The sequence below is a fragment of the Petaurus breviceps genome, unplaced genomic scaffold, assembly GCF_028583685.1.
Source record: "Petaurus breviceps papuanus isolate PSGF00001 unplaced genomic scaffold, PetGlider_PUasm1.0 77, whole genome shotgun sequence".
In the NCBI taxonomy this organism is placed as follows: Eukaryota; Metazoa; Chordata; class Mammalia; order Diprotodontia; family Petauridae; genus Petaurus; species Petaurus breviceps.
In genome coordinates this window covers 4,986,631-5,011,609 of record NW_027186492.1, presented here as the reverse complement: position 1 = coordinate 5,011,609, position 24,979 = coordinate 4,986,631, and the positions used below count along the sequence as shown (strand labels likewise).

Genomic DNA, 24,979 nt, shown 5'->3' with positions numbered 1-24,979 from the left:
TTCTTTTCATTTATATTGTTGCAGTCATTGTGTATATCGTTAACCTATTTCTGTTTCCTTCACTTTGCATTAGTTCATATAAATCTTTCCAGGCTTCTCTGTCTTTATCATATTCATCATAAACTCATAGATTTAGAGTATCATTTCTTACAGTATGGCAACATTTTGTTCCATCCAGGTGCCACAAACCATTTAGCCATTCTCCAGTGGATAAGTATCTACTTTGTTAAAGAACCCCTTTTATGCCTTGTCTATCAGCTTCCTCAAATGTGGCACGATGGAACCTTATTTTTTTGGTAGACAACCAAAAAGTCTGGAGGAAACAAGAGAAGGGGGAAGCAGAGGAAGGAAGGGGGAAAAATCAAGGATAAAGAAGGGAAGGAAAGGGGGATCAGGTGAAGCAGAAACACCTATGGAAAGGAAGGGGGAACAAGAAGAGGAAAACAGGAGACACAAGATCAGGAAAGGGGATGGTTTGTTTACTAATCTGTATATAGGACACCTTCAATGGGTTGAATGTTAAGACATATCTACACCCACACACACACCATGTGTTTTGCTGCCCCTATTTAATAAAGCCAAACTGGATGGCTAAAGCTAGGAAGGACATCACTCCAGGTAACCTTAGTTCAGCCCCAGGTTACGCCCTCCAAAAGCTGACAACATCAGTAAGTATAGGAAGATATTTCTGAACAAAGAGGGAACATCCCTGTTAAATGTGGAGATTAGAAGATACAAAATGAATAAGTAAATAATAAATCCTCTTGTTCTGTGTTTACACAACCAGCAACTCTGTGATGTCTCAGAACATCTGAAGAGTGTTTTTCTCTAGGATGGCATACCAAGGGTGGAGAACCATTGCAAACTTCTCTGTAATTGGGAAGGTGTCAGGAGGCAGAATCAGTTAGAGACAAGATCATGAGGCTCTCCACTATCCTTCCAATGCCCTTGTCTTCCCGGTGCCCGATGCTCTAATAATATTAATAAAAGGTCACTTTAAGCTTTGCAAAAGGCTTGTCTAATGGTGGCTGTTGAGGTAAGCATTTTTTTCTTTGTTTTGAGACTTACCGCGGCCAAAGAATCCATCATCTAGTGATTACCCCCTTGCTGATGGAATTTGAAAAGAAGCTAGTTTGAGGGGGTCCAGGCTAGACCTGACTGGAGAAGGAACCTGGCTTCTGGTGGTGGAGAGAAGATGTATAGAGCTGGAGAAGGGAAGGCCAAGGGAGACCTTTCAGAGCTGAAGCAGCTGCTAAGGGAGGGAGAGGAGGACAAGTGGATGGACGTCATGTGGGTCTATCAGGGACAAGAAGTGTTGGGTCACCCTGTCTTTAGAACCCTCCCAGACTACAGATCCTAAAGCAGTAATGCTTTTTAAAAAATTAATTGTATTTATTTTTAGTTTTCAACATTCACTTCCACAAGATTTTGAATTCCAAATTTTCTCCCTATCTCTCCCCTCCCCCCACCCCAAGGCATTCTGATTACCCCTTCCCCCAAATCTTCCCTACCTTACATCACCCCCCCCCCTTTTATCCCTTTCCCTTCTCTTATCCCCTTCCCTTCTAGTTTCCAGTAGGGCAAGATAGATTTCTATACCCCATTGTCCTAAAGCAGTAATTTCATAGTTCCTTTTTCCCCTTGGACTTCATCACCAGAATCTGAAGTCTTTTCCTCCTAGACTTGGGGGGGAAGGGAAAGGAAGGAGCATTTATTAAGTACCTACTATGAGCCAGGAAGGACAACTAGGTGATGCAGTGGATAGAGTGCCAGGCCTAGAGTCAGGAAGACTTCAACTTCCTAAGTTCAAATCCAGCCTCAGACACTTACTAGCCCTTCAACCTTGAGAAAGTCACTTAACTCTTTTTGCCTCATTTTCCTAATCTGAAGAAAATAACAAACCACTCCAGTATCTTTGCCAAGAAAACCCCAAACGGGGTCACAAAGAGTCAGACACGACTGAAAACAACTGAACACATGGGCCAAGAACTAAATGCTTTATAAATCTTATATTTTAGCTTGTCTTCATAAATAGTGGTAACTATAGTTATTTGCTAGGCTGCAGAGGAGGTAATTGAGTGGGAACATCCCAGAGAAGAGAGATTTAATGCTGAGATGTTTCTTCTAGAGTTCTGTTTCTATCTAAGGATAATTTTTTTTAAAATAGAGAGAATTATAGATTCTTTTGTCCTGCTTCCCAGAACAGAGAAAAAAATTTTATATGGGGGAACTCATCTAAGCAATGAGCTTAGCAGTAGGGTGAGGGAGTGAGTGAATAGGAGTGTCCAAACCCCACTCCACCAGAGCTGACTCACACAATGGTCCTGTGAGGAGGGTAGGACCAATATTAGCATCTTCATGTTATAGATGAGGGTAACTGGGTCTTGAGAGGGTAAGGTTTTGTGGTTATTGCTATTGTCATTTGTTTTTCAGAGTATGGTCACATATGAGCGTGAGTATGTGTGAGTCACATGTGAGTATGAGTGGCAGAGCTGAAATGAACCTGGGATTTCCTGAGCCCAGATACAGTAAAAGTTGCCTAAGCAAGTATGTGGTCATGTGTTTTAGGCTCTTAAGCTGTAGGGGAATTTAGAGAAAGAAAAAATTTCTGTGGCTTGAAATTAGTTACCAAAAGGCACCTTGGCATCCTGGGAAGGATCCTGGACTTGTAGCCAGGAAGAATGGGATCAAGTCCTGGCATATTAGAGGCATGACTTTGAATTACTTACCTACCTCTAAGTGTAACTAGGAGGGAAGTGTGGTTTTGTGAACTATGAATATAGGGAGTGAGATGGGTTTGTGAAGGATTTGCATTGAAGATGGAGAGGATTCCAGGTAGGGGGACAAGTAAGGTGGACTCCATTCAGATAACAGCAGGGAGAGAAGAATAGGAAGTCCAAGTTGGCTCTCAGAGGATGCCCACCCCAATCAAGTCATTGAATCTTAGAACTGAAGAGACTCAAGAAATCATCTGGTCCATAGAGTCACCCAAGTTGTTGAGGAGGAAAAAAACCAGAGGCACAGGAGTGTGGCTCATGACGTAGCTTGTTTGTATTTAGTTATTTGTGGGTTGGTTCCCCATTAGACTGTGAGCTCCTTAAAGGCAGAGACTGTCTTTTTTTTGAGGGGGGAAGGTAGGGCATTTGGGGTTAAGTGACTTGCCCAAGGTCACACAGCTAGTAAGTATCAAGTATCTGAGGCCAGATTTGAGCTCAGGTCCTCTTGACTCCAGGGCCAGTGCTCTATTTACTGTGCCACATAGCTTCCCCCGCCAGGGACTGTCTTTTGCCTACCACTTGGGGTAGGGGGTATATGAGGTGTTTCAGGAAGACTAGTTCCTTTGGTGTGAGGGCTTGCTGAGCCCTTTCCGGGGCTACTCACCCACCTTTCACCCAACTCTCACCTGTGCCTCCAAGAAGCTACAGCATGCACAGTGGCCATCCCAGTAAAACTGTCTCATTGGACATGCTAAACCAGGCTGAGGGTTGATAGGTCTCACACCCATTGGTGAGGTAACGGTATGTCTACCCCAAGCATGTGAAGACTTCCCCCAGAAGAATGGGTGAATGAGAACAATGTGTTCCAATGACCAGAAAGGTGGCTGAATCAGGTACTAGGGAATGCTTAGATCTTGGTCAGATATCAAAAATGCCAAGGTCATCCTCTGTATCCCCAGCCATCACCAGTTGTCCTGACTTTTGTCTTGCCACTGCGACCTTGATGACTCTGGAAGAAAAAGGGAGACTGACAACTTTGCACAGCTTTGCTTCACTTAAATCTAATTCACCCATGAGTTAAGACATCATTCATGATGCCACTGGTCCTCTTTGAAAATAAAGAACAGGTAGAAGCAGAAAAACTCTGTATGCACCCTCCATAACCACCTCAAACACCTATAAAAAATGACTAAACAAACTTTAGGGCTACAGAACCCATAAAGTGACAGAGAGAAACAAACCTCGCGCTGAAGGCAGCCCGGCAGGCAGACAGGAAGTGTCCATTGCAGTGTGCTGGGAGCAGGGCCCAGACCCATGTGAGCCGTGGTTTTTGCCTCAGGGCACCCCGACCAGCCCTAGCTGGTGAGACTTCAGGAGAGTGAATCGCCAGCAGCTGTGGCAGTTTCCAGAATTATCAACCCATAAATGACAAATACAAAGTGAGAGGTCAGTGTGGACTTTGTGGGAACAGGGGGTCCAGGAGTGAGGTATGGCCTCTACCCCAAAGGGAGAAGCAGCTGAGGTGCAACAGCCATGCAGCCACCTCTGCATGGCTGCTTCAGAGCTCCTGGCCTGCAGATTGTAAGGGGATCAAGCAACCAGTCTGAGGGGTAAGCATTCTTGCTTTTACCTGCTTGGATCTGGATTGCTGTCTAGGATGGAGGTCCTGGGGTGCATGACCAGCTGCCAGAGCCAGTAGAGGCTTCTCAGAAGGTACCCAACTAATAGCTCTTGCAGCTGCAAAGCCCCAGCAATTTGGGACAATGCTCTCCTCTCTGGAAGCAGAGTTCTACTGTGGCAAAAAGCTGAAAAGTCAAGTAATTGAGTGGCAACATGAGCAAGCAAAGCAAGCACAACAATCTGACTTTGGATTCCTTTTTTGGGGACAAAAAGGATTAAAGCATGGTACAGGAGGAAGACAATGAAGTCAGAACTCCTGCACCAAAAGTTTCCAAGAAAAATATGAGTTGGTTACAGGCCATAGAGGAGCTTAAGAAGGATTTTTTTTTGCCTTTTGGAGGGCAATTAGGGTTAAGTAACTTGCCCAAGGTTACAAGGCTAGTTTTTTGTTTTTGTTTTTTGTTTTAATGCTTTATTAACTTCTGATTTACATCATTCGTTTCCACCAGATTTTGAGTTACAATTTTTCTCCCTGTTTTTCCCCCACCCATCCCCCCAAAACAGCAGTCCCACAGGATATCCCCACCTCCAATCTGCTCTCTCCCATATTTTCTCCCATACCCATTTCGACTTTTCCATTGGATCTCTATGCCTCAGTGCCTGTATATCTTATTTCTTAATTACATGTAAGATGGTATTAATAATATAGTATGTATATATATACAGACATACACACACGCACACACACACACACACACACACACACATATATATATATATATATTTGAATATTTGATTTTAAAACTTTCAATTCCAGATTCATTCCCTTCCCCCCCTGCCACCCACCCCCACTGGGAAGACAAGAAGTTCAGTATAGGTTGTACATGTGCGGCTAATGCAAAACAATAACATAGTACATATATTGTAAAAAACTGACTATATTTCCCTCCCTCCTATCCCACCTTCCATTTGTTCTATTCTCTACTTTGATCCTGTCCCTTTTCAAAAGTGGGTGCTTCCAACTTCCCTCCCCCCCAGCCTGCCCTCCCTTCCATCATCCCCCCTCTCATCCCCTTTCCCCCCTATTGTCCTGGAGGGTGAGATCCCCTATTTAGTGTGTATTTCGCTCCCTCCTCAAGCCAGATTCAATGGGAATAAGGTTGACCCATTCCCTTTTGCCTTCCTATTCTTCCCCTCCATTGCAACCATTTTCCCTTGCCTCTTCTGTATGAGATAGTTTGCCCCAATCTGTCTCTCCCCATCTCCTCTCATTATATTCCTCTCACCTCTTAATTTCACCTTTTAAGTATCATCCCTCCCTGTTAAATTGGTCCTGTGCCCTCTATCTATGTATACCTGTAAACATATATACACATTCACATATGTATTCATATGCCCATATACCCTCATATATAGACATATATATATATATATATTTCTAATCCCTTCAACTACTGAGAAAAGTTTCATAAGTTACAATTATTGTTTTTCCATGTAGGAATGTTAATAGTTCAACTTTGATAAGTTCCTTATGATTTCTTTTCCCTGTTTACCTTCTCATGCTTCTCTTGCTTCTTGTATCTGAATGTCAAATTTTCTATTCAACTCTGGTTTTTTCAGCAAGAATGCTTGAAAGTCCTCTATTCCACTGAATGACCAAATTTTCCCCTGAAACATGATACCCAGTTTTGCTGGGTAGATGACTCTTGATTTTAGTCCCAGCTCCCTTGACCTCCGGAATATCATATTCCAAGATCCCTCAGTGTAGAAGTTGCCAGATCCTGGGTTATTCTGATTGTGTTTCCACATATTCAAATTGTTTCTTCCTGGCTGCTTGTAATATTCTCTCCTTAATCTGGGAATTCTAGAAGCTGGCTATAATATTCCTAGGAGTTTTCTTTTTGGGATCTTTTTCAGGAGGTGATCGGTGGATTCTTTCAACCTCTATTTTGCCCTCTGGTACTAAAACATCAGGGCAGTTTTCTTTGAGAACTTCCTGGAGGATGCTTTCTAGGTTCTTACTTTGGTCATGGCTTTCAGGTAGTCCAATAATTTTTAAGTTATCTCTCCTGGATCTATTTTCCAGGTCAGTGGTTTTTCCCATGAGATACTTCACATTGCCTTCTATTCTTTCATTTGTTTGGATCTGTTTAACAGCATCTTGATTTCTCATAAAGTCATTAGCTTCTATTTGCTCCAATCTAATTCTGAAGTAATGATTCTCCTCAGTGAGCTTTTGAGATTCTTTTTCCATTTGGCATATTCGAATTTTTAAGGCATTTTTCTCCTCAGTGCCTTTTTGAGCCTCCTTTGCCATTTGAGTCAGTCTGTTTTTTAAGGTATTATTTTCTTCAGTCAGGCTGTTGACTCTGATTTCATAATTGTCTTGCATTGTTCTCATTTCTCTTCCCAATTTTTCCTCCACTTCTCTTATCTGCTTCTTAAGGTCCTCTATGGCCTGTAACCAGCTTGTATTTTCCTTTGAAGCTTTTGGTGCAGGAGTTCTGACTTCACTGTTTTCCTCCTGTTCCATGCCTTGCTCCTTCTTGTCTCCAAAATAGGAGTGTAACGTTGGAATCTTCTGTCTGCTTTGTTTCTTTTGCCTGCCCATTTTGCCACTCAATTATTTGACTTTTGGGCTTGTTGCCACAGTAGGACTCTGCCACCAGACAGGGGAGTTTTCGTCCCAAACCGGAGGTATTAGATGGGTGCCCTCTCTGAGGTCTCCACATGCTCTGGCAAGCTGGACACACACCCCAGGACCTCCACCCTAGACTGCAATCCAGATCCAAGCAGGTTAAAGCAAGAGCGATTACCCCTCAGACTGGTGCTTGGTCCCCCTACACTCTGGAGCTGAAGCTGCCATGTGGCGCTGGCTGGCTGTGCCGGCAGCTCAGTGGTTTCTCGCCCCGGGGGTAGAAGCCACGCACTCCCACTTACTGGGTCCCAAAGTCCAGACTGCACTGGCCTCTCACCTTGTCCTTTGCATCTGTGTATTGATAAATCTGGAAAGTGGAAAAGCCACAGCTGCTGCTGATCTGGAGTCCCTCTGGCTGGCGGCTGGTCAGGCCAGCCCTGGGGCTAAAGCCTCGGCTTGGCGCTGGGCTCGGCTCCCAGAGCGCTGTGCTGGCCGATTCCTGTCAGCCTGCCGGGCTGTCCTCAGCGGGAGGTTAGCTTCTCTGTGTCATTTTGTGGGTTCTGCAGCTACAAAGTTTGTTTAGAGTCCCCTTTTTATATGGATTGGGGAAGGTGGAAGCTGGAGCCGCGGGAAGGTCGTGCTTCTACTCCGCCATCTAAGGCTAGTTTTTTTTGTGTGGGTATTGTGTCTGAGGCTGGAACTGAGCTCAGGTCCTCCTGACTCCAGGGCCAGCGCTCTTAAGAAGGATTTTGAAAACAAATAAGAGAATTGGAGGAAAAATTGGGAAGAGAGATGAAAATGATGCAAGAAAATCATGAAAAGCAAGTCAACAACCTGACTGAAGAAAATAACACCTTAAAAATAGACTAACTCAAATGGCAAAAGAGGTTCAAAAAGCCAATGAGGAGAAGAATGCTTTAAAAGTCGAATTTGCTAGATGGAAAAAGAATCTCAAAAACTCACTGAAGAGAATCATTCCTTCAGAATTAGATTGGAGCAAATGGAAGCCAGTGACTTTATGAGAAATCAAGATACTTATTAAACAGATCCAAACAAATGAAAAAATAGAAGGCAACGTGAAATATCTCATTGGAAAAACCACTGACCGGAAAAATAAATCCAGGAGAGATGATTTTAAAATTATTGGACTACCTGAAAGCCATGATTAAAAAAAAAAAGAACCTAAAAATCATCCTTCAAGAAATTCTCAAGGAAAATTGCCCTGATGTTTTAGAACCAGAGGGCAAAATTGAGGTTGAAAGAATCCACTGATCACCTCTTGAAAAAGACCCCAAAAAGAAAACTCCTAGGAATATTATAGTCAAGTTCTGGAGTTCCCAGATCAAGGAGAAAATATTACAAGCAGCCAGGGAGAAACAATTTGAATATTGTGGAAACACAATCAGGATAACATAGGATCTGGCAGCTTCTACATTCAGGGATCAAAGGGCCTGGAATATGATATTCCAGAGGTCAATGGAGCTGGGATTAAAACCAAGAATCACCTACCCAGCAAAACTGAGTATCATGTTTCAGGGGAAAATATGGTCATTGAATGAAATAGAGGACTTTCAAGCATTCTTGATGAAAAAACCAGAGTTGAATAGAAAATTTGACATTCAGGTACAAGAAGCAAGAGAAGCATGAAAAGGTAAACAGGGAAAAGAAATCATAAGGAACTTATCAAAGTTGAACTATTTACATTCCTACTTGGAAAAATGATAATTGTAGCTTATGAAACTTTTCTCAGTATGAGAATAGTTGAAGGGAATATAAATGTATAGATATATGTATGTATACATACATATATATGTCTATATAAGAGACGTATGTGGGCATATGAATACATATGTGAGTGTGTGTATATATGTGTACAGGTATACATAGACAGAGGGCACAGGACCAATTGAATAGTAGGAGATGACACTTAAAAGGTGAAATTGAGAGGTGAGAGAGGAATATAATGAGAGGAGATGGGGAGAGACAGAATGGGATAAATTATCTCATATAGAGGAGAAAAAGGAAAATTGTTGCAATGGAGGGGAAGAACAGGAAGGCAAAAGGGAATGAATCAACCTACTCTCATTGAATTTGACTTAGGGAGAGAATGACATATACACTAAATAGGGTATCTCACCCAAAGGAGAGTAGGGGGGAAGGGGATGAGAGGGGAGGGGAGGTTCGGGGGAAAGAAGTTGGAAGCACACACTTTTGAAAAGAGACAGGGTCAAAGTAGAGAATAGAACAAGTGGGGGTCAGGATAGGATGGAGGGAAATATAGTCAGTCTTTCACAATATACCCATTATGGAAACGTTTTGTGTAGCTACACATGTACAACTTATATTGAATTGCTTATCTTCCCAGTAAGGGTGGGTGACTAGGGAGGAAGGTAAAGAATTTGGAATTCAAAGATTTAAAATCAAATGTTTAAAAAAAAACATATATATAATTTTTTTTACATGCAACTGGGAAATAAGATGGGGGAGGATATAGGAGAGAGCAGATTGGGGAGGGGGTATACAGTGGCATTGCTGTTTTGGGGTGGAGGGTAGGGGAAAAACGGGGAGAAAATTTGTAACTCAAAATCTTGTGGAAATGAATGATGTAAACTAAAAAATAAACATAAAATTTAATTTAAAACAAAATAAAGAACAAAGGGGACAGCTAGGTGGCATAGTGAATAGAGCACCGGCCCTGGAGTCAGGAGGACCTGAGTTCAAATGTGGCCTCAGACACTTAACACGTACTAGCTGTGTGACCTTGGGCAATTCACTTAACCCCATTTGCCCTGCCTTCCCCACTCCAAAAAAAAAAAAAGACAAAGAAACTAAAGGACAAACCACAACCACAGTACAGTTCCTGGCACATAGTAGGTGCTTAAAAAATATTTATTCACTGATAGATACTGCCCCTTACTTAGTTCCTCTTGAACCTATGATGAGTGGGGCCCTGGACTGAGGAGATGGTAGTGACGTTGACGTTGTTCTTTAAAGCTTGAAAAGCCTTTGCATCCATGACCTTATTTGCTCCTTACAACAACCCTATGAGGTAGGTACTATTATTATCCCCATTTTCCAGATGAGGAAATTGAGGCTGAGAGAGGTTAAGTAACTTGTCCAGGGTCACACAGCTATTAAGTGTCTGAAGTAAGATTTGAACCCAGGTCTTTCTGACTCCAAGTACAGAGCTTCATATTGCTCTTTCAACAATGAACAAATCCTGGTGTGTGTGTGTGTGTGTGTGTGTGTGTATGTGTGTGTGTGTGTTTAACATCAATAAGAAGGCCCTTGGCATGACCCAGGATGGGAGGAAGAAAAGAAAAGGAAAAGGAAGGGAAGGAAGAGAAGAAGCACCTACTATGCACCAGTCTGCTCCAGTTCCTGTGCTAAGGAGAAGAAGAAGGAAAGGGAAATAAATGTGTGGATAGTACCTATTATATATCAGGCTTTTTTTTTTTGCTTTTTGGAGGGCAATTGGGGTTAAGTGACTTGGCCAAGGTCACATGGCTAGTTTTTTTGTGTGTGTGTGTTAAGTGTCTGAGGCCAGACTTGAACCCAGGTCCTCCTGACTCCAGGGCTGGTGCTCTATTCACTGTGCCATGTAGCCACCCCTGTATCAGGCTTTTAAAAAAAATTTACAAATATTGTCTCATTTGATCCTCATAACAACTCTGAGAGGTAGGTGCTACTATGATCCTCATTTTACAGCTGAGAAAACTGAGTTAAGTGATTTGCCCAGGGTCATACGACTGGTCAATGTCTGAGACCAGATTTGAACTGAGGTCTCCCTAATGCCATGCCCAGTACTATCCACTGCACGACCAGCTGCCTCTGTAACACAGGACAGCATAGAACTTGGCTCAGAAAATGCCTGCCGATCACCTGACTGATCCTTCAAGCAGGTCCAGAACCTGCTAGCTCCCAAACTTATTGAAATCTTTGCACAGGATCCACAAATGATAATTATATGATCTCCTTACCACCACCACCCCCTCCATCTTTTTACAGGATTAAATGACCATCAAGAGGACGACAAAGGGACAGAAGAAGGGGGAAAATGTCTCCAAAGGATTAAAGTTAACATCAAGGACAGTCAACATTAAATTCAGAAGGGGCTTCAGAGGTCATCTAATCCGATGTCCTCCTTTTACATGCAAGAAAACTGAAGCCAGGAGAGGATAGATGACTTGTCCAAGGTCACACAGCTAGTAAGGGGATAAACTAGCATTAGATCTAGGGTTCCCCAGGTCAATCTCTCTGGAAATGTTGTGGGTTGATTATATAGGAGACTCAGGTCTTTATTTATGCATTTGTTTTTAGCGCTATCTAGTGGGGTTCTCCCATTCCTTTCTTGCCCGCCTGCCAGGCAATGGAGGGGCCTCCAAAGCTGAGGACTCTGAGAAATCATCTCAAGTCCTTGTACTTTTGGGAACTAGCCTTCTGGCAGGAGAGCTGTTGAAGGGATGCAATGGGACTCAGCCGAGATTCTAAGGATATGGAGGAGCGAGGGGCACAGGTTTACCACAAGAATTCTTAACTTTTGTTGTGTCATGGGTCCCTCTAACAATCTGATGAAACATATGGAGCTCTTCTCAAAAGGATGTTTGCAAAATAAATTCATAATGGAAAGAAATGCTAAATTTCAATCACCGGTTAGTAAAAAATAAAATTGAAAATCTTCCCCACCCAAGTGCATAGATTGCCTGAATTATATTCATGGACTCCCTAGGAGTTTGTGGATGCTAGTTTAAAATTTTTTTTTGAGGGGGGAAGGCAGGTGTAATGCCATGCACAGAAGCTTTCCAGAAGAACTGCTACTGTGAACAGCTTTTTTAAAGGTTCTCATTACTCAGTATAGTGATCCCTCTATTCCATACAAAAGTAAAACATCCATAGAAAATCAAGGTACAGCATAATTCAAAATACAGTATTCATCATATTTCAACTTATCACAGAAAATCACAATATAATATTCACAACATAGTCTCAAAGTAAAATAGTCACTCTTAAGTTAATTCAATCAGTCACTTATCAGTAGTATCAAAGTACACAGTCAAAGTCTTCCACTCTTGGGGCAAAGCCTTGATTAACTCAATTAGTCACTTATCAGTAGTCTCATAGTCTTTCACTCTTGAGGCAAAGTTTTGATTAACTCAATCCTTCACTAATCTGTAACAATAGTCAAAGTACTCAAAGTACAATCAGTCACTATTCAGCAAAGTGTTACTAAGTATCATACACAAAACCCTCCACCCCTTAGGTCACTAGTAAACTATAACTCCATAATTACTCAGTACCCAAGGAGAGGTCTTTTCTTCATCTTGACTTGGGGCCTGTTCTCATTCTACCTAGATTCAATAGACTGTCACCTGGGTTCAATGGCAGACAGCTCCCTGTTCCTTGACCAGCTCTCTGGGGAGGTCCGTTCACAGGGTCTGGTCCATTTCAGCTCCTTCACCATTTCTGTTCCAAGGAATTGAAGGCTCAACCAAGCCACAAACAAACAAAGTCTTAGCATCCTGGTCATGCTTCAGTCACCTGGGCTCCTGGCCTCCTGGCTCTGGTCTCTGGGCTCCTGGGCTCCTGTTCAGAAGAAGCTCCACCACCACAAGTTTGCAGGACTCAGTTTCCATTCTTCTGTAGCTGTTCTGCTACCAGATCTCGGTCTCAAGGAAATTCTTTTTTTTTTTTTTTAAAGCAATCGGGGTTAAGTAACTTGCTCAAGGTTACACTGCCAGTTATTTCTGGATGTGGTGCTAAGTATCTGAGCCCAGATTTGATCCCCAGGTCACCCTGACACTGGAGCTGGTGCTCTCACTCGCTGAGCCACGTGGCCACCCCTCTCAAGGAAATTCTGAATGTGCCTCTCTGGGGTTTTTCTTATATACACAGTATTACCTACTTCACTTCCTTCAGCCAACCCCTTCCTGTTAAGTCAGTTAACAGGAGACAGGAGTTCATACCTTCTGTTCCCCCAATCAGAGGCTTGATCAGTTACTAAGCGTTACATACCTGTTACTTTTGTCAACACAAAGGGTTCTTCAAATTCAGAGTTACATTACCATTACAGCAGGGCAATTGGGGTTAAGTGACTTGCCCAAGATGTCACACAGCTAGTAAGTGTTAAATATCTGAGGCTGGATTTGAACTCAGGGCCTGACTTCAGGGCCAGTGTGCTATTCACTGCACCACCTAGCCACCCCCATGGTTTAAAATTTTTACTATTTGTCTGGATGAGCCCTCTGGAATGAGAGGAAAGTCCCTGAGGCTCAGATCTCAGGCCACTTTTGCAGGTCTCAGAAGCTTTCTGTCAGAGAAGGCACCATATCACTCACTAGGTATGCCTTCCTATCCTTCCATCTCTGGCCTTAGATACTGAGGAGGCTAGTAAGGCAAAGAGCTTCCCAGGAAAGCCATAATTAACAGACCTAAGGATCTTACTGTGGTAACAGAGAGGAAGGAGAAAAGTTCAGAGCTCTAGAATGGAAGGAAGAAGAAGCAAGCCTGAGTGACAAGCTATGGGCAGTTCTTCTGTCTCTCCTTCATCTCTCCTAGTCTTACCCATTCTTCAAGCCTAGAGAAATTATCAGCCTCTTTCTAAAGCCTTCTCTTATGGTCCCAGGCCATGCTAACCTCTCTCTTCTCTGAACAATTCCTTTTTTAAAATAGCTTAAACTGAACAATTCAGCATTTAATCATATATGATCTTGTATTAACCTTGAATAATTTCATGTGTATTAGTCTTGTCACTGCAGTTGAGCTCCTTAGACTTAAATAATTAAAAAGATATTCTTTGTAGTTGGGTTATACCACTTACTTATAATAAAAACCATATTACCTAAATTAGTTTGCTGATTGAGTACTATATCAATCAAATTACCAATAAGTTACCTTATTAAACTGGACAAAATGGCAGTGAAATTCATTTGTAAGAACAAAAGGTTTAGAGTCTTAAGAGAAATGGAAAAGAGTAGATATGTATGTTATGAAATAATAATGACCAAGCTTGGCTCCTAAGAAGAGATAAGATAAAATATTTCTCCTAACTTCTTCACAGAAGTGGGGGACTGTGGATACTGGTCAACCCTTCTTAAATTCTAGAGCCTTTCCTTTCTTGATTAGCTCTGGTTTATTTTATATATCACTATATCTTGTTTGTACATATTTGTTTGCTCGTTGACTCCCATTAGATCGTGAGGTCCTTGTGGGCAGGGACTGTCATTTTCCTCTTTTTATATCTCCAACATTTAGCATAGTGCTGGCAGTAATAAATATTTATTGCTTGCTTGACTGTAACACTACATATAAAGCCAGACTTTACGTTGATTAGTTTTTGCTGAACTTTTATCCTCTCCTTTTTATCCTTTGTTGTCAGGGATGGCTCTCTAGGAGGGGAAGGGAGCGACACTGGGAAATTCAGGTGATGTAAAAACAAAAGATGTCAATAAAATTGTACTTTAAAAAAGTAGAAATACAGCAAGTTATAAGTTCCATATCTTAGATATTTTTTGTACGTTTCATAGTGCCTAGCACAATGCTGGGTATGTAGTGTTCAGGAAGCATGGTGCTTGGATCCTTAGTTTCCTCTCTCCCATGTTCCTTGCCCCTGGGTAGGAAGCACCAGAAAAGGATATGACTGGGTCCCAGTTGCCATGGCAATCATAGGCAATCTATGGCCTCATCTTAATGGAGTCAGTTTAGCTAGCTGTGTAAGTTAATCATCATGACAGCAGAGACTGTAGGATTTATCAATAGCACGAGCCAAGACAAGAAGACCATCCATTTCTCCAACAAAGAGAGAGGCCTTAGGCCCATCTCTAGAGGATAAGGCTAAGGGAGGCTAGGGATAGTTGGGTTGTCATACAAGGTATCACAAATCCTACCATTTCTGCATCTTGGTATTAAGGTTTTCAGTCAGCTCCAAGTTCAGAACTTGGCCTCATATTCATCAGATCATTTTCATCTAAGGGCGAGAAAAGCCGGTTGTGTTGCCCAGGGCAAAAACTCAGGCCGGAAACTCCCAGTGTTCCCAACTGGGTGTTGTCCTGCCTCCCCTCAGTGAGACAGATATAGAGATAGGGATCATCTTCTAAGGTTAGAATCTTGGATAGTATTAGAGATCCCAAGTATCATCAGAACTTCAGTGGGAAAAGAAGGGGCCTATGTTTTCCCCTATCTCTTAGGCTGGATGATTGGGTATCTCATCCTTTTCTCTCCTGGTACCTCACCCTCTGTTTAAAGTTTATGCAGCTATCTCTCTTCTCCCATGGTTGAATCTGGTGGTTTCCATTCCTTGTATCCACCATGGACAACTCTGTCTACCTAGCACCACCTATCCCCAGGAATGAAGACAGCAGCTCTAGGAGTCAGTGCTCCTTGGAGGTGTGTGTGTGTGTGTGTGTGTGTGTGTGTGTGTGTGTGTGTGTGTTTGTGTGTGTATGTTCCTTAGATCAGAGTCAGACTGGACCTTGAGTCCTTAATTTTTCTCTTGTGCTATCTCATCATTATACCTGCAATGCACCACTTTCTTGTATCCCCAGGAATCCCTGAGGCTCCAAGCCTACTCATTGCAGCCCCAGATTTTGCTGGGAACTGGAGTCCCTGGCACATATCAGTGAATCATTGAGGTTAAAGCTTCTGTTCTTAGGAATCCTTCTGTCTTCACCATAGTGGTACTCTTCAGAGATCTCAGTGTGGGCCCTAGGTCCTTGACTATCCCTACATACCCTGTCTGCTCACCTAAGCATCCAAACTTGACTTCTGGGAGGGAGCTGGGAGGGTGGGGCTATGAATCAGTGTATAAAGCAGCTCATTCTGCCAGGACAGCCCCAGAGCAGCAGCGATGTTTCAGAACCAGCTACCCGTCTGGGTTCCCCATCACCCACCAGACTCAGGTCGGGGAGGAGATGCAGTCCCTCTAAGCACCTGTACCTCAGAGGTGAGGGAAATATGGGCAACATGGGGCTGGCAGATGGAATTGGGGAAGGGGAGGTCCTGTGTGTAACAGTTTCAGAAAGCAGCCAGGGCTCAGGTTGAGAAGAGATAGAAGCAAGGAGGGTAGGTGTTAGGGGAGCGGTAGCAGCAGGGATTGAAAACATAGGGAACTGGGGCATCTCGGATTTGGTTTTGTTCTTGGGTAACAGGATTTTTCTTAAAGGACTTGAGATCGGCATCTGACTTGTCTTGAGACTGAGATACCTGAGGGAAGAGAAGTATAGTTATGAGAGATGCTAGTGGATTTGTGACTAAGATATAAAAGTGATGTAAGATTATGTCACTAAGAATTAAAAAGATCAACTGTGAACCCAGAAGTAGGTTAACCTTACACCCAACTCTAGGACCAGTCAAATACCTTGTGCCCATGTTGAGACCAAGACTGTATTCTGGGTGGAGAATACCTCTCTTTTGGTAATTTTTAAAATTTTAAACAAATACAAAATGAGAAAAGGAAAAAAAAAATTACCATATGCAGAGCAGATCATAAGGGAGGATTCAATACAATTATCAAATATAATTATAATTAATTATTAATTTCTACTTCAAGAAAATCTATATATACTACACATTGTTTTCAAATTTCTTTGCTTCCTTGCTAGCTTTCTTTTGTTCTCTGCTGTGCACTTTTTACTTTATTTTTCCCCCTTACTTCCCCCACACACACACATAAAGAAGGCTCCAATTAAGGATGAATATATGTAATTATGTATATATATATTTATATACACACATACACAAGAAAATTTTTAATTCAAAATCATTGAAATTATTCTTTTTATACTTCAACAATGCTCTCACCTTATAGTTTATGGTCTGATACTACTGAATCTACTTCCTTGTGGAGAATACTTCTGAAAGAGTTAGTACTATTGCTAAGCATAGATCACTGGTTCAGAGGACAATCAGGTATTTCCCCAGAGGGAGTTACCTGAATTTTGGGTATGTGTGTATGCTTCTGTTGAGGATCAATTATTTATTTCCTCCCCCCTCTCCCCCTTGCAAACTCTGTCCTTCATGGAAATATGCCCTCATTGCTTTGTGGACAGCTCTAGCAGATTGTAGGAAGACGTCACAGCCCTACAAAAAAAAAAAGCCTCAGACTTTGGAATGAGCACTTTTCTATTCCAGTCCTGGTCTGATAGAAACCATGTGTCCCAAGTTCACTCTGTGAATCTTTCTGGTCTGTTTCTTCAGTCTGTAAAATGGGCCATCCCTCTGTCTTTGGAACTTTGTGATACATCACATTGTATTTTCTTAACCCTTAAGACTTATGGTAGTGTTGAGTATTATAGGTGCTTAGCAAATGTTTTTGAATTGGATCTTTGAATAAAACTGAGTAATATACTGAGAGGTCCTAAAGATATAAATGAAGTTTTGGTGATACTAATACTACAGTTTTGGCATCAAGGGGTGAAAGTATGGGAAACCCTGTGCTGAATGATTGTTCAGACCTGTAACTAGCATGGGGAGACCAGTGCTTTGCCCCAGGGTGTTGACATGGGGGTACCCAATTCTCCCTCTCCCACAAGCAACCACTTCCCATTCCTCCAGTGGTTCCAAGCATACAACAGACCTTGGCTGCCACCATCATGGCCCTGTGGTGATGGCACCCTTCTTTTTCCTACACCTTCTTCTAGAGCTGGATTGTCTGGATAGCCCTCTTTGAGTAACTGCCTCTGTATTTTCTACCCTGGCTGGATTTTCCCCAGGCATAACTAGAGTTAGTTATGGCTCTGTGACACATGCTACCACTCCCTTTGTGCCATGATGTTGTCACATCCATGGGTTTGAAATGATTAGTATTACTGCCCAAAATTCCAGAAAGATGCTATTTTCTCAGGATCCTGGGAATTCCTTTCCCCAGAGTTCTCCCCTCTCTCAGGAAACCCTCCAATCCCAAATATTCCCTTATAGGGGCTCCGGGGTAGGGAATATTGATGAGAGAGTCAATGCCAAAATAAATCATTGGTCTCTAGACAGCCCATTTCTGCAAAGAGGAGAGGATATAAGGACTATTTAGAGAATGGGGAGAAGGTAAAAGGTAAAAGAGGCTGTCTAGGTTTTTACCCAGAGCCTAACTAGCCCACTAGCCCTGCTGTCAGTGCTCAGGGTTTAATTACTGATAAAACTAAAACTGACTCAGACCAGGGAGTCTTTCCCTCAGACCCTGCTAATGAGGTCTCTGCAAATAAGAAAGAAGAATCATTAGGTAAGATCAAGATATGGAGCTAGACGATTCCTCAGAAGTTAGTTCTCCAATTAAGTGCCCACATTTTATAGATGAGGAAGTGGCAACCTAGAGTGATAAAGTGACTTGTCCAAAGTCATACAGAGTGGGAAGCAACAAGGCATGGGAGTCAGGACTTGAAGCCAGGTCCTCTGACAGCAGAGCCTTTCCTCCATTTCACCATTTGACTTCTCCTACTCAACTTACCTACATGGCCCCTGAAGGATGCCCAGCCCCATGACATCTTGTTCTGTCTGATGACATCCTTGTAGTGGGAAACCCACATGTCCCAACCAGGTATCACAAGGCTGTCCCAAGGGCTGACATGAATGTTGTAAGGATCTGGTGGTTACACCCAGCATGCTTCTGGGTGTGAGGAGGGGGTGGTACCTTTGTCCGGGGTTGAGCCATATCTTTTCAAGAAGCCTGAGGATGGGAGTTTCCTCCAAACTCTCTGGAGAGCTATCTGCCTTCTCAAGGGGGTATCTTGGCAGTGTGGAGGCAGGTAGTGGGGCATAACTTTGGTAGTCATCAGTCGGGGACAAAGGAGATTCTGGACCTTGAGGATGGTTGTCTTAGTTTCACGGACCAAGTCCCTCAGCTTTACTCCCTCAAATGCTATTATCAGTCATACCAGAAGTGACCAACCTTGGCAACCAATTCATACTGATCTGTAACCAAAACTCCCATTCATTCATTGACAATGAGAGCTAAAGCTAAGAAACCATATTTGTGTAGCCTGAGAAGGCATATTTTTCAAGCAAGCTTCCAAGAGGAAAACCAAAATATGGTATCTATTTAATTATAATTAAATAATTAATCACCAGGCATTTATTAGTTTCCTACTCCATGCCAGGCTATGATAGATGCTGGGAATACAGACCTAAGAGGGAAACAGTCTCTGCTCTCAGAGCTTATGATCTATCAGAAGAGACAACATATGCATAAATAAGGAAACAAGCCTTTATTACATATTTATTATGTCCAGGCACTGTGCTAGGTACTTTATAAATATTATCTCATTTGATCTTTACAATATTAGGAGGTAGGTGTTATTATTATCCCCATCTGACATTTGAGAAAACTGAGGCAGACAGAATTTAAGTGACTTGCTTATTCTCTTTCCTTCCTTTCCCAAAAACAGTTGTAGTAAGTAGACAGGTTTGACAGAGCTTCTCTGGGCACCAGCAACTAGGTCAAAAGCAGAGAGAAAGCACTTTCTTGGATTGAAACAACCATAAGTGCTTTACCCTGGAGGTAAGAAATGTAAACTGAAAATGGAAAAACTAAAATGACTGGGAAGATATAAACTAGAAAATGCGGTGAGGAAGGTGCTATTATTATCCTTATTTTACAACTGAGGAAACTGAGGCAAACAGAGGTTAAGTGACTTGCCAATGGTCATACACTTAGTGTCTGAGGTCAGATTTGAACTCAGATATTTCTGACTTCAGGTCCAGGGCTCTATTCACTGTGTCACAGCTACCTTTGGAATGAGGCAAGGTGCCTCAGTTTCCCCATGGAAGCCTGGCTCAAACCTTCCAGGTATATTAATAACTGATTGTAAATTAACTTCAGTCACTATATCCATCTGTGAATGATAGGTTGTGATCTGAGGCTTAAAGTGGATCCCAAGCTAAGGAGGAAGGGTCATGTAAAGAACACTGAATATGGAGTCAAAGAATCTCGGTTCAAAATTGAAGCCCAGAGAGGGAAGTGACTTACCCAAGTTGGCACAATTTCTAAGTACCTAAGCAGGGATTTGGCCCCAGGTCACAAATTCAGTGCTCCCCCATTGAATGGATGAGATGGATTATTTTTTTCAGTTGGGGAAGGAAAGAAAAGGTCCATAATAACTGTCTTTGAGTTTCTAATGGGTTCTTCTAGATGATGGAGGCTAATTGTGGACCATCTTTGCCTAGGATAGAACAAGAGAATGTACCTGCTTCAGAAGCAGGAGGTATCTGGGTTAGACAACAGGAGAGGCTTCCTTGAGAGGAGGCTTGAGGGGGAAGCTCCTTTCTTGGAGAACTTTCAGAATAGACACCCACCTGTCTGGTCTGGGTGAAGCAAAGTCCTCACTGGAAGATAAGAGCAACACGATATAGTGGCTAAGACACTGGTCAGGGAGACCTGGGTTCAAATCCTGCTTCAGGCATTTGCTTGCTGTGTAACCCTAAGAAAGTCATGTAACTTTCTCTGTGCCTCAGTTTCCTCATCTGGAAAGCGAGTAGATTGGCTTCTATGACCTCTAAGGTTTCTTCCAGAATTAAATCTGTGATCCTAAGATGTCATGACAAGTGGAGACTTGAATGCTAACAAGCCACATTACTAGAGGATAGAAGAGTTGTTAGGAGATTCTCTGAGGACTTGACCCATTTCCCAGGCTGAGATCAGCCACTGCTTTGGCTTGGAATCTTCCCAACTGGACCACTAATTTCAGTCTTGAAAAAGCGAGAGGGAAAGCAGAAGGTCCTCTAGGTATAAGGTTTTGCTCAAATTTCCCTGAGTTCTCCTTGCTATTCAGTCATTCTTCAGTCATGTCCAACTCTTTGTGACCTCATTTGGAGTTCTCTTTTTTTTTTTTTAAATTTAATTTAGTATTTTATTTTCCCTAATTACATGTAAAAACAATTTTCAACATTCATTCTTAAAATTGAGTTCTAAAATCTCTCCCTATCTCTTCACCCCTCTCGTTGAGAAGGCAAACAATTTTATATAGATTATACATGTGTAGTCATGCAAAACATATTTCCATATTAGTCACATTGTAAAAGAAGAACATAGACCAAAATAAAAACCCAAGAAAAAATAAAGTTAAAAAAAAAGTATGCTTCAATCTGTATTCGGACTCCATCAGTTCTTTCTCTGGGGAGAGATAGCATTTTTCATCATTAATCTTTTAGAGTTGTCTTGGATCGTTGTATTACTGAGAATAGCCAAGTCATTCACAGTTGATCACCTTACAATATGGCTGTGTACAGTGTTCTCCTGGTTTTGCTCATTTCACTGTATATCAGTTCATTTAAGTCTTCATTTGGAGTTTTCTTGGCAGAGATACTGGAGTGGTTTGTCATTTCCTTCTCCAGTTCATTTTTCAGATGAGGAAACTAAGTCAAACAGGGTTAACTGATTTGTCTCCAGTCACACAGCTAGTAAGTGTCAGGCTAGATTTGAACTCAGGAAGATGAGTCTTCCTGTCTCCAGGCTCAGCACTCTATCCACTAAGCCACAACTGCCCCTGAACTCTATTGGTCAGTGCTTATTTCTTGTTTTCTTGTTTCTAAAATCTGGCCCTCACCTTCTTCCTCTTTAACATATATTTAGGGGCAGCTAGGTGGCACAGTGAATAGAACACTGGCCCTGGAGTCAGGAGTACCTGAGTTCAAATCTGGCCTCAGACACTTGATACACTTACTAGCTGTGTGACCTTGGGCAAGTCACTTAACCCCAACTGCCCTGCCCTCCCCCCTCCGAAAAACAAAACCAAACCATGTCACATTTAACCTCAGCAGCCATGCCATTAAACAATGAAAAGTCAAGGAGATAGTGCCTGTTGTCTGATCGAGGCTCCTGTAACCTGACAAGGGCTCCTTAAGAGGAGGATCAGCTCAGAATTGTATTCGTTTTTTGCCAAAGACCCCTGCAAAACTTTCAAAAGAGTAGAAACCAAATCTTCTAGAGCACATTATAAAGTTAAAGGTAGAAACAGAGTGGATTTCTGAACAAGGAAATATATATTATTCCTGAGTTCATTTTATAAAAGGACCAGCAGGTGCATTTCACCTTGTCACTTTAACTAGAGCATTTCGGGTAATTTTTGCAGTGATTGCAATGGGTCTGTGTGTGAGAGATAGAGATAAAGAGAGACAGAGATGGAGAGAGAGACAGTGGGGAGGCAGGGAGAGGGAGAGCAAGAGGGAATATTTTATTCTGTGTCTCAGAGTTAAGTAATCTACCTTTTCTAGAATTTTTCTGGAGTGAAAATTACCCCTTCCATATCAAGAAACAATATTGGGTAATCATAATGATCAAGCTTTGCTTTGCCCTGTGGAATTATAGAGAAAATATACCTCCGTCCCTTCCTAGCAGAGGTGGGGATTAAGGATGTGGAGTATTACATATACTGGGATTATGAATGTGGAGCATTGCATATATTGTCAGACATAATTGATATGTTCATTGGTTTTGCTGAGTTACTTTTTTTCTTTCTTTTAAAAAATTTGTATTATAAGGGATGGCTTTGTTATAAAGGAAGTGGGTGAGGACAAAAGGGAAAGGCTCTGGAAATACAGAACTGGGCAGAGGGGCACTGGGGGAGTGAACCAGTCTTCCCTCCAACATGTGCTGGAGGGAGATGATATGAGAGGAAGAAATTTTATCACATTCACTAAGTTAACTGTCTCAAATTAATGCTAAGTCAAATCCCTGGGAGGAAAGGCCCAATATCAGTGGTCTACTGATAAAATCCAGTGTTTAAAAGTGTCAGAGACTGTGTGGAAAGGGTCTTATATGAATGTCCTACCTCAGTTCTCAATGCAAGTCCAATAATTTCACCGGAGTGTTCAGCCCTAGGAGGCCCAATCTAAATGGACAGGGACTGAATATATGATTTCATTGGTATAGACAACTCCTGGGTGAGGGCACTCCTTTATCAATGCAAGTTGATACTTCTTCAACTTATAGTCAATGAGTGTTGGCCAAGATACTGAGAAGTTAAGTGACCATTCGGAGAAACTGTCTATAATTTTTTCCCCCAATTTTCTGCTTTTTTTTTCTGATCTTGGCTACATATTTGTTTTATTTGTACAAACCCTTTTTAATTTAATCAAAATTATTCATTTTATACCTAACTCTGCTCTGTCTCTTGTTTATTTATAAATTGTTAACCTATCCATAAATCTGATTAGTAATATGTTCCATGTTCTTCTAATTTTCTTGTAATAGTTCTCTTTATATCCATTTTGACCTTATCTTGGTAAATGGTATAAGATATTGGTCTATGCCCAGGTTCTACCATACTACTTTCCAGTTTTCCCAATAATTTTTACCAAATAATGAATTCTTATCCCCAAATTTTAAGTCTTTATATTCGTCAAATACAAGGTTATTGCACTTGTTTGCTGCTATAATTTGTATGTCTACTCTATTTCATTGATCTACCTTTCTATTTCTCAGTCAGCACCAGATAGTTTCGATAATTACTGCCTTACAATATAGTTTAAGATCTGCACTCTGAAGCTAGCTCTACACTAAGCCACACAATCTCTAATCAACTAAAAATTCAGCAATTGAACAAACTTTTGTTAAATGTATAACTGAGTGCAAAACAATTAGAGACTGCTGTCAACAGTGCCCTCACCCAGTGACTTGTGGGGTCTTGTCCACTGTTTATTTCAGAAGTTCTGGTAACCTGTCCACCATCCAGAACCATCCTCCATCAGACCTTCCAATCCCATAGGACAGTGATTCTCAAACTTTCTAGTCTCAGGATCCCCTGCCACTATTAAAAATTAGTGAGGAGGAGCCCCTCAAAAGCTTTTACTTATGCGGATTTTAGCTATCGATACATATCATATTCTAGAAATGAAAACATTTTAGTATTATTATGAAAATTGTTTTGATCTCATGGATCCCCAGGAAGGGGGTTCTCCGGATCACACTTTGAGAACTGCTCTTTGAGGCTGAGCCCACTGTATGACCTGTATTATGACTGTATAGCTAAAAAGAGTGGGCAGAAAAAGTAGATGATGAGTCCATACAAGGACAGACTGCCAGAGAGGCCTCTGGCAGTGGATGAGAGGTTGTTCCTTAATATGAATATTGTACTAGAAACCTGAGAAGGTATCTGAGGAGCTAAGAAGGGAGATCATGTGGTCAAAGACCCCCCAAAAGAAAGATGATTTGAATTCATTTTGGAACGAAGAGAAGCGGAAAAACTGGAAACTTGGGTGGAGCAGATTTTAGAGTGTCTGGGAAATAGATGACAAGGGTCTGAGCCAGAGATCAAAGGGAAGAGGAAGAATGAATCCTATAGAGAACTGATGATGAAATATGAGAAGACCAAAGAAGAAGAATGAACCCTATAGAGAACTGATGATGAAATATGAGAAGACCAAAGGGGTGGAGGTCCTGGGTCTTTGTATTCTGGGCGGGGGAAGTAATGGGAAGGGGAATTTTGAGCAAGCACATTTCAGACACAAAGATTCCATTTTGGTCATGGAGTTTATCATCTAGGTTCATTGGCCCCACGATTAGCATCCTCCCTCTCCTTTCCCTGTGGTCTAGAACACAGACAAGAAATATTGGGGGTAGAAATGGAGGAGTGGGGGGAGGGGTACCACCTATCCAGGATAGCCCGCACCTAGCTGTAGGGCCCTTTCTACACCTTCCACCTCCACCTCAGTTGGAACAAATTTGCTGTGTTAGTCTCTCTTTTGTTGACTTTGATTTGAACTTTGTTTTCACTTTTTAAAAGAGAGACTGTACTATTTATACGGGATAACTTGGTGGAGCAGTGGATAGAGCACTGGGTTTGAAGTCAGGAAGACCTGTGCTCAAATCCAGCCTCAGACACTTACTGTGTGGCTCTGGGCAAGTCACTTAACCCTGGTTGCCTCAGTTTCCTCATCTGTAAAATGAGCTAGAGAAGGAAATGGCAAACCACTCCAATATCCTTGCCAAGAAAACCCCACAGAGTTAGACACAACTGAAATGACTCAAAAGCAATTATTTATGCAGGAATTGTACAAGAAAATATCCAGTTCTTTTGGTCTTTGC

At 41.9% G+C, this 24,979-nt stretch overlaps 1 protein-coding gene across 1 annotated transcript in view; it reads left to right on the top strand.

The window, feature by feature from the left end:
- The first annotated feature begins 15,766 nt into the window (after positions 1–15,766).
- Positions 15,767–24,979, top strand: part of PLA2G4E (phospholipase A2 group IVE) — a 69,018-nt gene continuing 59,805 nt past the window's right edge. Inside the window, exon 1 of the mRNA XM_069105819.1 lies at positions 15,767–15,913. Coding sequence (XP_068961920.1) covers positions 15,818–15,913 — 96 coding nt within the window. The 5' untranslated portion in view covers positions 15,767–15,817. The remainder of the gene's footprint in view (positions 15,914–24,979) is intronic.